Here is a 17,722-nt window from a genome sequence, read left to right as displayed (position 1 = left end):
AGTTAGTCAGGTGGTGTCAAATATACATGCAGGGATATATCACGTTTTAATCCAATGCCCATAAAGTTGGACCACACACAAGACTCGCAGCTGGCGGCTGAGAAAACGTACCTAGTAGTACCAACACAGACGTGAAGACAAATGCTGACAAAAATGCCCTATTCTCTGTTAAGTAGCCAGTTTGTCACGTAAAATCGCTTACAAAGTAGGTATTCAATTCTTTAAGTAGACTTGGTAGCCACAATTCATGGTAAAATAATATCACGACCATGACATCATGGTAAACTTTACGTGATTGAAATTCCGATCAATTGGCAATGGAAGAAGAGCAAATGACCTGCGATTACCAGAACAACCTTGCCAAGGTTGAGCACGATGGCAGATAATAAAAGAATTAGAAGTAAATGTCGAGTACATGAGAATCGTTTTTACCGAGATTTCGCATATTTTAATCGGTGGTCGCCAAAGCAAACGATTGCAAAAAGCGCTGATTTCTTTGCATTCCGTGGAGCCGGAAACGAAAAGAATTTACTTATTATTGGTATTGGCAGTGGAGTGTAAATTTGTGAAACACAATAATCCGATTAAAACAGTCCAACCCATAAAACATTGTGCTAATGAACTAACGGATTGTTAAGATGTTAAGTGAGCAGAGAATCGCTTTACGAAAATCACGAACGTCTTTGATTGACATATCGCTAATAAAAGTTTGCTCAGTAATGTGAATACCGTTAAAAACACTAAATGCGCAAGTTTTTCAAGCAAGCTCACAGGCAACATGATCATCATCATCCGGCGCAACACGTAAAACATTTTCTCTGAGTTCTCACTAGATGAACGGTTCGTCAAACTTTTTCCGACCAAACATTTTCGTGCTTAAAATAAAAATGCTTGTGAACCTTTTAGCTCCGATTGACTCCGTGAGAATAATTAGTTTACAAGAAGCGGTTCATCACAGTGTTCCATGCAAGCATGCCCGAGCTTAATGTGACTTATTAGGACCTGTTTACTAATCAAGCAAGAAAACTTTCTTGCAGCTCAAAGGAGAGCCTTAAAGGAAATTGTGTGTTCTATATTTAGTGAGTTATTGTTTACAGAGCCCGACATACCTTCAGGATGAATGGAGCCGGCAGTAACACATGTCTAGAGCAATGTGTAGCAACGTGTATTTTTATATGGCCGTGCTCCGGCACAATCGGCAATTTTGTTTTTTATATCCTTACTACAATGCTTAATAAAGGACAATAACCGGGACAATAACATATGTAACAATGATATGTCATTAAGGCTACTGTACGGCCACTTTTGTCCCACTTGGTCCTTACAGCTCGTGTATTTCATAAGTCCTTTGACGCCAGTTATCTGGAAGGCCTTAAATAACACGTTAACTTGCCAGACTGTGGTAAATCCGAATATGTTTGATCACATGGTGAACTAAAGGGGCACATGCGCCCAAAACTCTAAACAACTTCATAATCCCGCTTAACTAGCCATCCACATACATTATTTACAAATTCATTATATTGTTATTATATTAAATGATTTATTTAATAAAATATTCGACGTAAGCAGGTATTTGGCATTAAATAAGTCCTATTTATAGGTTTGCATAAAGAAAGAAACGCAGAAAATATTATTGATGGTATAACACAATAACATAAACAAATCAATTAGCCACGGTTCAAACCGCGCATTTAAGCAGCTCTTCTTGGAATAGTCAAAATTGCCAACTATGAAGAGGATACGTTAAGCGAGCTTTAAAACTAGATTATGTCCACTTCCCATGCATTTCGTTATAAGGTTAATTCTACACGTAAAACTGCAAATATGCAATTCCTTTTCCTGTCCCATTCCAAGCATATCATATTTACTTGCCTACCTATGCGAAACCCTATTGGTAATACAATAGTTCCAACGTTTAAGTTTCCAGTAACTCACGGTTGTAAGGTTTATTTTAGATCAAAGCCGATCAATTCCCTAAAGCCATCAAAACTTCTAATAGAGACACTTTCAAATTGACGTTAATAATCCATAGATCCCGGAGATACGGTTACATTAGACTTAACACTTCAGCGGAGATTATTCATAGCTTATTTTGAAATCTAGTGACGAAGAAGGCATGCGTCAAAACGGAATAGGCATTGACTTGAGAAGTGCGCAGAACACGCTTACAGCGTGTACTCCTGCAGGGAATATATGTATGCATATTAACGCGTGTCTGCCCCTTCACAAAAATCTTAAATATCGAAATTTTAAAAATGGGTCCAAATGTCGCAGCGATGACCAGGAAACAAATATTTGTTTAAGGACAGTTAAGACAACAAGAATAAAATGGAAGAGCCAAGTTGTCCATGATTGACGTTCAAATTTAGGACGAGAAAGTTATTTGAAAGTGGATTATTGTGGATCCCAGTCCCCTGTGTCTAGACATGGAGTATATCGAATGTATCTTAAAATGATAACATAATCCAGAATGCGAGTGCTAGGTTTGCGGCTCTATCATACAGCTATTGTGCTAAGCTTAACAAGGAAACGGAGGTAGCTAAAGTGGTTTTAAAGGGAATATTACTAAAAAAAGAGAACTGAACTCGTCATGGGATATAATAATGCATGAATATTATGTAAAGGAAAAACCGTAGAGAAACCAATAAACGAACGGCAGGACAGACCATACGGGCCCTACAACCCAACCCCTCAACTTAAGAACTCGGGTGTCTTTGTTGGTCGCGCCACAACACCAATAGGCCTGACGAACATCGGCAACTATTCATCCAAAAGCAAAGATGAGTGAAGCACATGAGTAATTTTCTCACGATTCCTTGCAAAATTTCCTTGTTGTATATTCAATTTGACTTCTTGAACAAACATAGGCGAGGCCTCTGATATAATGCATTCCTCTCTTTTATGATCTGAAGTGACCATTAATTCTGCAGCGCAATATATAGAACAATATGTAGATTCTCGGTGATGTTTGCTGTTATGACTAAACTAGTATATTTAAAATGTAAAGTATGCTTTGTGATATGCTAGTAAAGACCATTATTTATGGTCAATAAGCTGGTTCAAAGGCAAATACTACAAACATTCCTGCATGATAGTTCCGTTTTCGGTGTATAATAAACCAGATTCTTGGCTGTTGACTGCAGCATTGTAAGTAGTACTTTGAGTACTGTAAAAAATATTCGGTCACCAGATTGTTCAGAATATATGTATATCCGTTCTTTGCGGCTGACATTGCATTTAAGGATTGATTTTAATTTGTAAAAGTAAAGTCAGAACTTTGATGTACTATAAATTTTTCGCTTGAAAAGGCATATTTCTTAAATTTAAAATAACAATTAAGCAGGGAATTTGTGGAAACAATAGCAAATTTTCTTGTAAGTTTCTTGCCGAAATGTTTACTTTTGGGATACATTTCTTTACCGTTGATAGACAACCTGACTCGAATTTAACCAAAATATAAACCCTTTTAAAAGGGAAAATTGTTACCCCAAAAATGTATCCTAAAGATCGTAATAGAATCCCCTTACTTACCTTTCTCTAATTCTTCTTCATGAAATCCATTGTCACCAATATGATCAGAAGTTTCTCCATTAGTTACCTCGATTTCAATGCGAGGGCCGATTGAAAAAACCCTAAAAAATAATAAAGTTCTGTTAATGTTTTCTTGTTATCCAAAGTATTTAGTTAGTGATAAATTTGTTTATTATTCATTTTCTCGCAAACATCACGGGAAGCTCAAAACCCTCGGCTTATTTCACTTATTTCATACTTTTAATTTTTTGCCGTTACTGTTATTTAGGGTTCATGACATCCTCATATTTACAGCAAACTTCAGGAGGCGACTGGTGGTACTATTTGAAGATGAAAGTTCTTGTAATCGGCGGCCCTTTTTAGCTTCGTTACAGCGATACAGGGTGTGGAACTTTATTTTTATAAATACCACCTTTCTTTTTAAACTCAAAGACAGCTACAGGTTTTTCACAATTCAACACCCTGTATCTCAGTAATTAAGTTTCCAAAGACCGTTGAAGGAACTTTTCATCGTTATTTATTATTTATTGAAAAAATCACCTTGAGGGAACAAACACTTTCCTGAATCCTCGATTCTTCACGTTTATTTTTACCACCAACGTGCATACGAATTAAAATTTATCCATTCCTAGAACATTAGGCACACAGGTAAATGATCTAAGAATCATTCTACGTAAACAATTTTTATGCAAATTTGATCATTTTGCTAACATGCGCATAATTTTGCTATAATGCTAATACATCACAGAAGAAAATTATTTGGATAACACTTTTTCATCATGTATAAATATTTAAGAGTGAAAGTGCTTAAATAAATTAAAATAATGGGTAGAAGCATTTCACCGGATTAGGGAAATAATAGATTTAAGAGAAAATCTGCAATAAACGGACAATTATGGCCAACGATGTGTGTTTAGCACATCTTTACTCACCCTATATTGCTCTGGCTTTCTTGAGAGCTTTGGTCTTCTTCATCCTCTCCAATTGTTGATAAATGGGAAGATAGAATCCACTTCGAGCCATACACGTCAATGTTGTAATCTCCATCGTTTTCTTGGCACAAATCGTTGTCGCTATATTCTTCTTCAAATCTAGCGTTATCCAGGTACCGAGCTATAGAGTCTATAGAAGCCTCCACATCTTTTTGTGGAGACTTTGGCACGAAATCCACTAATCGTGGCAATGTATCCTCGCAGTCATTCATATAAGATTTATTTATCTTATCTCTCGATCGGGGGATGATTACTGGCCGCTTAATGTGCTCAAAAGTGACCTCGATATCGTCCTGATCCACCCCTGAGTCTATCTGATCCAAGGAATTGGGCGCCTTCAAATGTTCCTCTTCGCTCTCATTCACGACATTGTTATTTTCTTCAATCATTCCGAACTTTTTATTAACGGGAAGAAAATCGTCTTCGGGGAAGTCATTAATGATATAAGAAAGATCCAATTGCTTTTGGATTGAAGTTGGGGTGGAGGGAAGGCTTCCTGCAAAACTAGACGTTGTTGTGGTGGGCAGTGATGCAAATCTAAAAAATAACCAAACCAGGAATGTTGGTCCAGCTCTAATTGCATTTTTAGATACTAACCTATCCAATACAGTAGATATAGTGCTTGCTGTGTCGTCAGATTCGCTAAGGCTTTGCGTCGATTCTTGGGAGATCAAGTCAAGATAAACCTCAGCGTCTGGAGGTCCAAGACTTCCATCAGACAAACTTCTAGCCACATCCGGAGAGTATTTCTTTCGAAAGCTGTTCCTGGGTGACTGCAAGCGACTAGACTTGCTCGAAAACGATTCCTGTTTAATAGTGGGAACTATATTGTCGTGAACATTATCACAGTTATTCTGGGCAGTTTTATGCTGCTTTCGATACAACTTCCTTGGTGGCACTGGGGGCGGCTTTTTCTCTTCAGTACTAACAATAACAGGCAAATCTTCTGACGATTTGGAGCGTTGCTTCAAGCTGGCAGGGCTAAAGAAGTGTCTTACAAGAAGTTTTATGGCGACGTTAGAGTCCTTCAAACACCTCACGCAATCTATTCTAGTCATACTATCAACAGGAATACAGTCAATTTTCAACACCTCATCACCCTCCACCAACTGCCCCCAAGAGCTCTGCACTCGAGAAGCTGGACTGTCAATGGCGCATGACTGGATGAATAATCGCTTCACGAACTCATGCGCTTTAGTGCCACCTTCAAACTTCAAACCAAAACCCAACCTTTCTCCAGGTAGTCTGTAGACAACCACTTCTTCAGTTATGTCTTTTGGAGATTTGGAGTCTTCATTGCCTATGGTGAGGACGGTAATATAATCTGAGGTGTTAGGCGATATTTTGGGGTTGCATTTGTTTTCAGTGCCTACTGCAACAACGGTGACGAATGTGTCTGCGTAAGGTTGGGACATCTTGGGCGTGGTCAGTGCTCATTGGTCTGAAAATAGACAAAGATGTAGAAACTGTAGGTGAGCAGTTTTAGTGGTGAATGTGTTGGGATCTCGAAAACTACACAGGGTTTCTCGTTGAAACTCTCTCTTCTTCTTTTCTCAGTTGAAAGTAGGAAACTATGCTAAAAATAAGGAGGCATTTTCTAATGGGCAGAGATGATGCGATTAAGTGATGAAGTGGTAAAATAAGTGATGAAAGTACCTGCATTGTGTTCCCTGATAGATGAAACAACTCTTCTAAAGGCATGAAATTCTTGGTGGATAAGGGATAAAAACTTCACTTTTTGGAGTCCAGAAGGGTTAAACCCCAAAAAATTAAAGTTTACTTCAAGATTCTCTAAACTTTTGCAGTAGCCGCTTTATCTGTCCGCGGATACCCTCTGTGTGTCATGCGAAATTGTTACTTTGCTAATGCGCATGTACGACTCCTTGGGATTTTCAGGATGAATTTCTTGTATTTTCTTTTACAAGATGGGCAAAGTATAATATTAGAGAGGTTAAATAGATTCTAAAGTTACCCAAGTCTGGTATTGTTCAGCCGCTACAGGCACATGCTCTGGAAAGGCACTTTTCTACAGGATTTCACGTCACTCCATGTGATTTTTCTAGTATTCCGCAAGGGCACTGACATGAAACTTAAACCATCTGCAACCGGGCGACTTACGCAAGGAAAAGAAATTCTATATTTTAAGCCAATAAAATCAGAACATGTACGAAGGACAGCAGTAAGTTTGCTAAATGGATTCTTGCGTCTACTGGGTGTACACCCTTCGTAGACAAGGAACGCTGATAAACTGCAATGTATTTCAACATGCTTAAAACCCAACTAAATTTCAATTAAACCGAACTTGGTTTTCTAATGCAAATTCCTCCCATTCATCTCTCGATGTATAGTCAAAATTAGGCTTTCTGTGGGAGTGGTCTTGGGCTGCTCATAGGTTCAAATTGCAAAAAAAAACTAATAATGCCGATGATACGTAATACACAGATCGTTCACCCATTAATTAAGAGAAATTCTATTAGGTTTACGGCATGGACTTTTTTCCTGTGCTATAGTGATGAATAGCTATGCAGCAGCTGCCAACCATCGGTTGATAAATGTGCGCAATGGTCGAAACTGAATAACATTTAAGCGTAATGATTAGCATGAATATCAGCAAAGGCCCAAATACGGATCTTAGACTGCATATTTTTCTCAGTCCAGTTTCAGAGATAAGGAGGTCACAAGTTCTTATGCGTTCATTAAAGTTCATCCTTGTTTCCCGCATTTATTCAGTATAATGAGCTGTAGATCGCACAACTAAGTTTTTATTCTGAAACGCAGACTTATCTTTAGGAGAGGAAATGAGGTAAATCTGCACGATTTCCTGCGTCTATGGTACGTCTGCATAGTTATGGTTGGAAACTTGAGATTTCTAAATTCTAATTTGCGGCTGTAAAATATCGGGAACCGTCAATTTCTGCGGTCCGATAACCGATATATTCTAGCCATTATTGCAAGCTGTTTTTACGCAAGGTAAAAGTGGAATGGATTATTAGGACTAGAAAAGAACAATTACCTGTCGATTGAAATATGTTTAATAACACTTATATCGAAGAGAAGATAGAAGAAAGTTATTTATATACAACATTAGTTAGCCTTGTACCAGCGGTTCCCCTCAGGCGAATCAACTAGAAACCGCGCTGATTACACCTAAATATTTTAATAGACTGCTCGGCATATAATTTCCTATTTGGGAAAGAGAGGATTTTCCATGAGTTTCAGGTGGGCTAATGGAAGCTTGAGCTTCTGCATACTGTTCCGTTACGGCTTAAGCTTAGTTTCCTCAGGAGTAATGAACTTTATTACCTAAAACACTTTTTTGTTTGGTGTCCCGACCAAATCGAATTAACTGTGAAGATTCCAGATTGAACTTTTTCTGTGAAGGCAACTTGCGTAATGGAAATATAATAGTCGAGCTATTTGCAGAGTTTACTTAATAAAGTCTTGGTTAAACGCACTGAAGTCGACGGGAGAAGATTGAAATGGCAGATTTTTGTTGGGTAGAGTTGGAGATATTCCCTCTTGCCTAACAATAAATTAATGGAAAAAATCCCTACTTACTCGTATAACTTGCAAATAGAGAACTTAATTCGTCTTGTTTCCACAGTGGTGACTTTTAAGAATGGTGAACATCCTGAGCGAAGCAGAAAAAATATTTTGCAATAAACACACTGAGAGGTCGGTTACCATTTTCATTGTTAAAATGGCCAATTGTTCTTTTTTTTTTATCTAACGAGCACACTTCGAACACGATTCTTCTACCTTTATGAATAAACGTGTAACACAGTAATTGTTATTGTTTAGAGGCTGTATCGCAACAATTTTCCTGCGTTCGCCGGTCAATGGTCTGCCTTTATTGATGATACAAGCGTAATAGATTGCTCTAAATAAATATTACATTTCAATATGTGCATCTAACAAGTGTAAATTTGGTATTGACGAGACTTCTGCGGTACTTCATGCTCTACTTATGGAGCGCATTATGTCACAGGTAAAACTCTTCATAATGCCCATGAGGTGAAACAACAGTCTATCAAGTGCTTGATTACGAAACTCTTGGATGAGGTCACCAAATTCAGCTCGAACAAATTAAATTTGCATGGTGCCTTCTATTGTTATAAAAATAAAGGAATTTTCTTAAAGGTAATTTGGGTGTATCTAATCATTCTTTAACAATTACTCTCTCACGGAGCCTTAATCTGAAACGCTAAATACGTATAATCTAATATAGTGCGAGGCTTTCTAAAACAAGCCCCTTTTGGGATACATTGCCAAAACAAGAACTTGAAAAAATGTCGCTCGTCGAAGAGGATCATTGACTGCAGAACGAGGACAAAAATTAATTGATACATCAAGAAAAGCTGCGACTTTTACCATATATCCATTGGTACCCTCAGGAGAAATTAAACACACGTTCGCAAATGTGCCTGTTAGCTACAATTCTGTAATTACAAAAATTGTTAAAACACTCGCGGTTAAAGTTCATAGGGAAAGTTTGCTGAGAGGACATTAATGGTCACTAAAGTTAAACAAATAGAGGATCTAATTAACACTGACATTGAGGTGATGTTAACCATGAGTTATGGGCCTTTACGGCCATCCTTAAAGACGCACAGATGTCAGCTATTGCATAGATCTGTTTTTATTTATGTCTTCAAGGGCTTGCCTTCAATCATTGCTTTAATTAATTTATTCACCTATACTCGCAATGGAATGTGGATCATTACATGACCAACCAAGATGATCGCTTCATTCAGCCATCAATGTTTTAGCGGTATAGCCATTAGATACTCAAATTGGCTGAATTTAGTTTTATGAAATTTTTTACTGTGAGTTTTCATGTAATTTTCTTCCTTCTTTCAGCCCTTCCTGGAGGAGTTTTTTGCTTACTGGAGAAGAGAGACTGAAATTTGCAGATTGCAGAAAGACTACTTCACAGGCGAACCTAACGGTAAATATTTTGCATTAACCTACAAAGAATAGCTATGCGGAGTGGTCATCACGCAGAGGGTACAGCAATAATTCTTGACGAATTTGCAGAAAAAAATTTAAAAATTTGAGTCAAATTTGATATGAAATTTCTCTCCTATCTGCATATCTCTTTGAGAACATTCGAATAGGTAGATCTGTCCTTATGTGGAAATGTGGGGTCAATGTTGCTAGGTCTATAACAATACGTGAATCATGCTATTTTGACGTACACAAGTGTACAAGTCAGAATATACAGGGTGTTTCAAGTTTTAATCGGGAAAATTTAACAGACGATAGAACTCGGAAAAATTATGAGAAAAGTTCATATAAACTCGTACGTTTTAAAGTTTCGTTGCCGAAATACAGGGTGTTAAAGTTTCAGATTTTTTTAAAATGTTATTTCACATAAGTTTTTGAGATATTAATTTGAAATTTTTCAGATACACTACTATGTAGAATTCACACGATTTGGTTTGATACGTTGTTGTGGAAATCTACAACACAAATTATCTATATAGAAATCTACAGGTGTGAATTTAAAGCATAGGCCACTGAAAATCAATGGCGCGTCACAAAAAAGTCTGGGATAGTAAAATGAAGCTTGACCACCGAAAAAGGAGCGCCCTGTAGATTTCCACAGCGACTTGTCAAATCAAATCATGTCGATTCTAAATAGTAGTGTACCTATAAAATTCAAGTTGATATCTCAAAAACTTAGGCAGCTGTGAAATAAAATATTTTAAAAATCTGAAACTTTAACACTCTGTATTTCGGTACTGAAGCTTTAAAACGTACAAGTTCAAATGAACATTTCTCATAATTTTCCGAGTTCTGTCGTCTTTTAAATTTTCCCGATTAAAACCTGAAATGCCCTGTATGTGATTTAAAGTAGTTATTTGGAGGTATTAAAACTTAAAAAAAGCACATCCTGTATATAGGTGGTTCCGAAATCTCTTGATTAGCTAATGGCCCTTTAATAGGTAGAAAAGACTTTTGAATCAAAATAAAGAATACTTCTAATTGTACGTAACCAAAAATTCTGTAGTACAGGCAACTTTTTAACACACCATGTATATTTTTTCAAAGTAGATTATCCATGTCGTTATTTATAGACGTCCACAACTGATTTTGATTTAGTATTTTACAGTGATGTCACAATAAAAAAATAATAACTAAGAAGACCGCGATATGTTCATATCATATTTTCGCTGTTCTTGACATTTTCAAACATGAAAAATTGACTATAACACAACGGAAGAATCTGAAAATGTAAAGAATTGTCCTTAACAGAAATGTAGCAAAACTGCCACGGAGAAATTGATTTTTTTAAATGAAGAACATATATCATCTTGCGGATATATGAGCCTAAAAACGCTCAAAATGATACATCAATATTTCATTAAGAATGTACTTTTTGCTATGTACATTTCAAAGTATATAGAGTGGGTGAAAATATTAAAGCTAAGAACACCTTAACAGGTATAATCCTCGCCTATTGCTTGAAATCGGCTTTGACCAACTTGGAATAAATTAAAATACCATCGTGAGAGGGAATTTATACAAAAAGAACTGCGATTTACAAGAGCTTTGCACGTGAATTTCACAAGCAAGAACGCGGAAGATCTGATGGTATAATTAACACCTCACTGCTTCAATTAATAAGTGTCATCACCAAGAAAATGTATTTCCCGCCAATGGCCCTTAGTCATGACTGCATCTACTAAGTAAATTAAGTATTGCAAACAAAATTAGCGAAATCGTCGTTTATACGAGAATTGGGGCGTAGGGAAATCGTACAGAGCGTTTAGGAACCTCCGTGTAAGGTAATATAAAATACCCATACATTGAGCGGAAAGAACATACCTCCAGCATATCGCATTGCTGACATTTAAACCATGCCATCAAATACCTTCATGGATTGTCACCCTTTCACTAGCATGCACAAAATAGGCATATTTCCATCGGCACTCAGAAACTCACAATCAAATACTTTTTAATGACCATATAAGTAACGAGCGTAAATCAATATGGCATTTGGCATTACCACAAGAGCGCTCTGCAATTTAAGAGCTTTGACATGAATACCGCAAGATTTGTAAGTTGTAAGAGCTTGTACGATCGAACGTTCACTGCAATAATTAGGTTGGCCGCATTTCCGAAATTAAACAAAATTGTCGGGCCAATAGTCTTGACGAGAACATGTTTTAAAACTGGTGATCTTCAGGCCACGAGTTTATAAGGTAAGGTATTCTGGTAACGGTATTCTGGTAACGAAATTAATATTAAAACATCGCGCGGACTCACGTGTAACGCGGCACTATTTAACTATTAACACACAACAATTACAATACTTACAACTATATTTTCCGTACACATTTCATCGTCATAACCGAAGCGGTCCGTTCTGTCTGTTTTAAGGTATGGGGCACTCTGCGGAGATTGTAAATAGCAGACTGTTTTCACCTCTTTGGAGACCCAGTTGGGAGATAATTTGACCTCGTATGGTCTCGCATGTCCTCGTGCAGCAAAACTGCCATTTACCTCCCAGGCAGCATGTTTTACTCTGACGATTCTGAGCTTTAAAAGTTTCAGTTAGCGAATCTTCGGTCAAAATCTTGCTCCATCGGGAAACCTAAGCACCGGCGCTGGTCTAGGGGCAATGGTGACCCATATGGGATTGATAGCCCTCCCAAGCTTACAACTTCATTCTGCGGCCAGGTCATTCACGCTTATGCACCTGCTGCAATGTCTCGTTGCAGGTCACTGTGTTACATGAGATTTAAGAAGATCTTGAGGCTTTTTATGGCGTACTATTTCAGCATTTATAGGTTCGGTAATAAATAATGTAGAACATGATTTTACAACTGCAAGAAGTATGGGAAATGTTCAATAGGGAAGTAGTTTGCACATATCTACTTGTCGGAATGTATTTTTTAAAATTTGTTTTCGGCTCGTATAACAGCTTTATACAGGGTGTCTCAACGAAGGCAGCATGGATTGAGAAGAGGAAACTACATTTATAAGAAAAATCTATACCAGCAGAGTGGTGGAATGCGCACTGCCATAGGAGGAACACCCTCTATGTACAAAATGTAATTACTCTGAGACTTTTTCTTTTGATTGAGATTTTTTCAATTTCATCTCTCTTCTTTCAATCTTCATCTCCTTTTCTTAATTTCGCTTCTTTTTTTTCAATTTTCGCCTTTTTTTTCGACCTGGCCGGCCGAGGTACCAGAGTCGGATTTGAACGGAGGGGGTCTATCTTTCGGAGCTGGACGACCCGCCCGGTCCGAAAAATCAATTTGACATTTCGATGAGGTTAAAAGTATAATATTTTATATAAGATTCGAAAAAATCAAATATACTCGCGAAGTAGTGTTGTAATTCCCCCATAAAAACCAGATTGGGATTTCATATTCCAAATCCAAAAGTTCGGGTCTCGGCACCATTGCGTACTTAATTTCCGACTGTCTTTGTTTTATTATAACTTTTGATAGCAAATTAAACCGACGTACATAGATAGCTTTCGCCGGCCTTATTTGCGCACCGGTACGGATGCCCGAATCCGCCATCTGCAAATCGAAACCTGAATCACATGCAAAAGGAAAACGTTCAATATCGTTTCTGCTGCGAATTAGAATCCTGCTAAGTGTTCCTGGGCCATGTTCGCTGTCGTCGGTTGTAGGGCATAAACCAAGTGTATTAGCCAACAATTGCGAACGTACGCCTGCTAGAGTAATTAGATTCGCTTAGCGAATCTATTTGTTGTCTTACTCCTGCAAACATAAAGCGTTTTCGGAAACGATGATCCGGATCGGATTGATCCCCACGAGCTGATGTTTATCCAACCGGATTTGCTGGCCGTTATCGGGGATCAGTCTAATTGGCTGAAAATCGCGGATAGAGATGGTGATCTCGATCATCGTTTGTGAAAAGGCATGGGGGATTCCCACGTTTTTGAGTTTAGTTTCTTTTTTACTTTTTGACTTTTGAGTGTATAGCTGTTTGGTGTTGGAAATTGAAAATTTCGAAAATTGGGATATGTTTCATGTAGATGTGGATGTTGTCGTTAACTTCGGCGCGAAACTGAGATAAATATGTTGACTGAAAAAGTTGGTAAAATTATGTGTGTAGGAGATGTAGATTCGGCATACTGAGGTGCGTCTTGAGTGAACAAATACCACAAGGGAACAGTTATAAGTCTCATAAATACTTACATATACATGTGCATACCTTCTCATCCACAAATTCATAATTTTTAGCAAATATATTAAAAATCTGGCTAAGATTCGACAAATCTTTGTGTCCCGATGTGATATTGTTGAGAACTTCATCATCGTCATTGTTAACCCTTTTAACAAGTTTTCAAAACAATTTACTATCTTCTTTAACATAATTCTCTATGTTCTTTTTGCGAGTTTTGAATGCATTTCCTGAAGTATTTATATTTTTTACGTAATTCAGATTTTTTTTTTGTAATTGCAGCTTCTGGAAAGTTTTAAATAATTTTTCAGTTCAAAATCTAACCACCCACCTTGGATACTTAGAGCCATTCCCAATTCCAACTTTAGGAAACTCCCCCAGACAGCAATCCACCACATCATAAAATTTGTTCACCACCTTATCAACGTCACAAGTTAAAAGCCGATCCCAGTCGACCCTCATCAGCAAATAGCGGTTTGCATTGTAAGTGCCATTCTTAAAAGTAAATATACAGGAATGTCCTGAAAAAGGTGGCCATTGTGCAAACCACAGCTTCTTGGATTCCTATTTCTCAGATCTTTAAAATACACATACATATGTCCAAAATTATTTCATATGAATGTTTGGTAAAATCAAAAGACTTTCCGAGAAATATTTATTTATAAAGTTAATCAGAGCTTACTTCAGACTACGTGGAAAAGATATTTCTGTACTATTTACTTTTATTACAAATAAATAATAGAAAATTGATTTATAAGACTTGAAAATTAAATATTAAATTCTAAGTATAACAATTAGGAACAGGGAAAAATATTGGACTTAATCGTCTTCTCGTACATTGATGCACTCTCTAAGACGGTTTGGCACGCTACCAATAAGTTTATCTAGGTAGGCCTGTGAAATTTGTTCCCATTCTTCGATTACTGCAATTTTCTTAACGTTAAGGGAGGGTTATTTCTTTTCTTTATCCGTCTTTTTAGAAAGTTCCAAATATGCTCTATCGCATTCATATCCGGAGATGTGGGAGGCCATGGTAAACGCCTCATTCCTTCTTCGTCACAAGTGTTGCACTTCCATTGTTCAGGCGTAGGAGTGTGCGATCATCAACGAAAACGAAATCTGCTCCAACTGCCCTTCGGAATAAACGGATAATTAGGTTTAGCACCTCTTAAATGTAAACTGATCCTGTCATTGTTCTGTCGATAACAACTAGTGGTATTCGAACACCTCTCATTATGCTAGCCCAAAACATTACACTACCCCCTTGAAATGGAACAGGGGGCTGGACTGTATCTAATCTAGCTTGTCCTGGAGTCTTGCAGACTCGGGTACGTCGAGGATCCAACATTAGGCCTATTCGTACTTCGTGCTTCATGTGAAAACATGACATTTTCTCAGTTTTGATTTTGTTCTACCATTTCTCGTGCCCATTGTAACTGTGTACGTTTTTGCTCTTTTATAAATTTTGGAACTCGCAAAAGTCTCCGACAATGTAAATTAATAGACCTTAATTGACGTGACATAGTTTGCCTTGATACAGTAACTCCCTCAAACCATGCAAGCTCTCGAAATAAAGCACTCGTTGTACTTATTGGATTCCTTCTAGCAATGATTAATAACTGACGATCTTTTGCTATAGTAGTAAGCTTTTTCCGACCTTTTCCTGGTCGATCCTTGATATCATTGGTTTCGCGAAACTTTTTATTAATTTTTGAAACATCACTTTGATCAACGCCTACACTTTCTGCCATTTCATTTTGCAACCTTGTAACAAAGTTATAGTTAACACTAAGCTAAAAGTGTCGCACGTCATCTATGACGACATAACATGGCCACAGTGGTTATGTTTACCTCGGAAGCAATATACAATATCAAACGAACGTTAAACGTATTAATTAAAAAAATATATAATGAATATGGTCAAATAGGTACATATACAATGAAATATAAACATAAATACAATAAAATATGGTCAGAAATTTTGATGTGACGTCATTCAGCTAAAATTCGATAATTCCAATGAGATGTAAACATGATCACTGGAAAAATTTAAAACCGACAGGGTTGCCATCAACCGGAAACCTATATTTGTTTATGTGTTGATTATTAGATAGATAGAGTTTTATTTACTTAAACAATAATAAAATTCTTTACTTAAAAACATTTTTTTATTAAATCTTAAGATCGACTCTCCTGAAACGAATTATATGTATATCGCCTAAAAAATTTGTTCGGAAATCTGGCAACAGCATAGAGAAGCGACATAGAACTTTGATGACGTGCGAAACTTAGTTTGGCGTTTACTATACTATTCGGCATCTGTTAAAGTACGAAATGACATTTCTTGGCATTTTTATGCGATATTTATGCGTGGTTAGACCTAAAATATCACCAATCCGTACGGTAAGAGTTTATAAATTCTGATAAAATATAACTAAACATTTCTTATTTTGCTTAATTTTTTGTTAAAGTTCGTGCAAAAGGTGTAAACAATACATATCTACCACAAATTTAATTCCGAAAAAAACAGTGATGGTATTTTCTTCGATTTGCAATAATTTTGGGCATATGTGTATACAGGGTGCTAAAGTTTAATTTAATTTTCTTTTTTTTAATTTGCAACTCATTGGAGGCTACATGGATGGGTTTCCCAATTGCTTGCGTCAATCTCAGGGTGACATTCTTTCTGCGCGGTCAAGCCCTCTTTTCCCATTTGTTTTTTTTTTTCGTTTTTTTGTCAATATTTTAATCTTCAGAAACTGTTTTTTCGTCTCCACTACGCTTTGCTAGCTATTTGCGAGAGTGCCTAGAACTGCACATGATTTTCTATTCGTTCTCAGGTTAATTCACGTTAGTTCTCAGCTTTCAAGTAACCAATTAAGCATTGGTTTGTGGTGTGCCCAAAATGTGCACATTTGCAACTTCTGCGGTCCTCTAAACACATTTATCTTTTGTACAATTGCCCTGGCATTGCTCGCGGTTTTATTGACAGTTTTATGGACGGATTTAATGAGGAACTTTGCATATGTTCTTGCTATCTATTTTTATTTATGTACCTAGTTTTATAAAGTTGAGAATTAATATTTAAACCACTGATCAATGTGTTATGTTTTTTAATAGCTCGAGGGCAGTTATAGAATTTTATTGAGCTTGCCACAAACATTCTGTATATGTATAAAGTACGGTCTGCGTGGAAGGTGCAACAAAATATCCCGGAATCTAGCCCTATAATCTTATCATAACTGTCCAGATTTTCCTGAAAGCTAGGAAGGTATTAATGAATATATACAGAGTATAATATGAAGCTGTTTAAACCAATTTTTGCGTAATTCCATATGCGAAACCCTAACAACAAAATTGCTTCTTTTTGTTTTCTAAAGGCTCCACTGCATTGCCCCACAAAATGAGACAATATGAACATCTTTTTTGGAACAGCTTTATATAAGCATGCACATAGCAGATAAATCACCGCAGTCAGCTTTGCTACATGGACTTTTTTGCGTCTTGAGAAAAACATCGTCCGGTGGATCCAGGACACCCAAATGACAGGATGGAGGACATACGTATGTGTGGTCTGATGAAGAAACACCAGAGGTATGCATTTTAATATCTGCCATTAAAATTTTAAATTAAAAAAAATCCATACAGTTAATTTGCAAAACGTATAAATTCTAGTTTTTGAAAGCAAAATCAATAAAATCCATTTTAAAAATTAATTGGGCCTTTTAGAATCTAGTGCCAAACTTGTACCAATACCTTGGACAAATAATTTATTTACCTTTGCATAAAAAAGTCTCATCTAAGTGACAACAGTTTTTTGCTCCTTTCTCGAAAGCAACATAAGTGGATTTTACGCATTTTGCTTTTAACCTCCTCAATTTTTGTTTACCGCTGTTTGATTATTTTATAGAGGATTTTTTGCGATTTTGACTTGATGTTAGACAAGTTTTCGACCGAAACAGGGAACTTTGGGAGGATCAGCCCATGTCAGTGTTTTCACTGACATGCGAAAAAATTAGTCGAAA

General features: G+C 36.9%; 1 protein-coding gene across 2 annotated transcripts in view; it reads right to left on the bottom strand.

Moving 5' to 3' along the window:
* The window catches only part of LOC136417286 (uncharacterized), a 39,127-nt gene extending 27,128 nt beyond the window's left edge, over positions 1-11,999 (bottom strand). The window contains exons 1-5 of one of the 2 annotated variants that reach the window (XM_066402914.1): positions 11,850-11,999; positions 5,562-5,967; positions 5,124-5,507; positions 4,467-5,063; positions 3,535-3,635 (exon numbers count right to left, since the gene is read on the bottom strand). In XM_066402914.1, the coding sequence (XP_066259011.1) occupies positions 3,535-3,635; positions 4,467-5,063; positions 5,124-5,507; positions 5,562-5,941 (1,462 nt within the window). In that variant the 5' untranslated portion in view covers positions 5,942-5,967; positions 11,850-11,999. Of the gene's footprint in view, positions 1-3,534; positions 3,636-4,466; positions 5,064-5,123; positions 5,968-11,849 lie in introns of both variants that reach the window. The other variant, XM_066402912.1, reaches the window with a different exon arrangement.
* Positions 12,000-17,722: the final 5,723 nt, after the last annotated feature.

This window comes from Euwallacea similis, chromosome 27 (genome assembly GCF_039881205.1).
Source record: "Euwallacea similis isolate ESF13 chromosome 27, ESF131.1, whole genome shotgun sequence".
Lineage (NCBI taxonomy): Eukaryota > Metazoa > Arthropoda > Insecta > Coleoptera > Curculionidae > Euwallacea > Euwallacea similis.
This window is presented reverse-complemented; position numbering and strand designations above follow the sequence as displayed.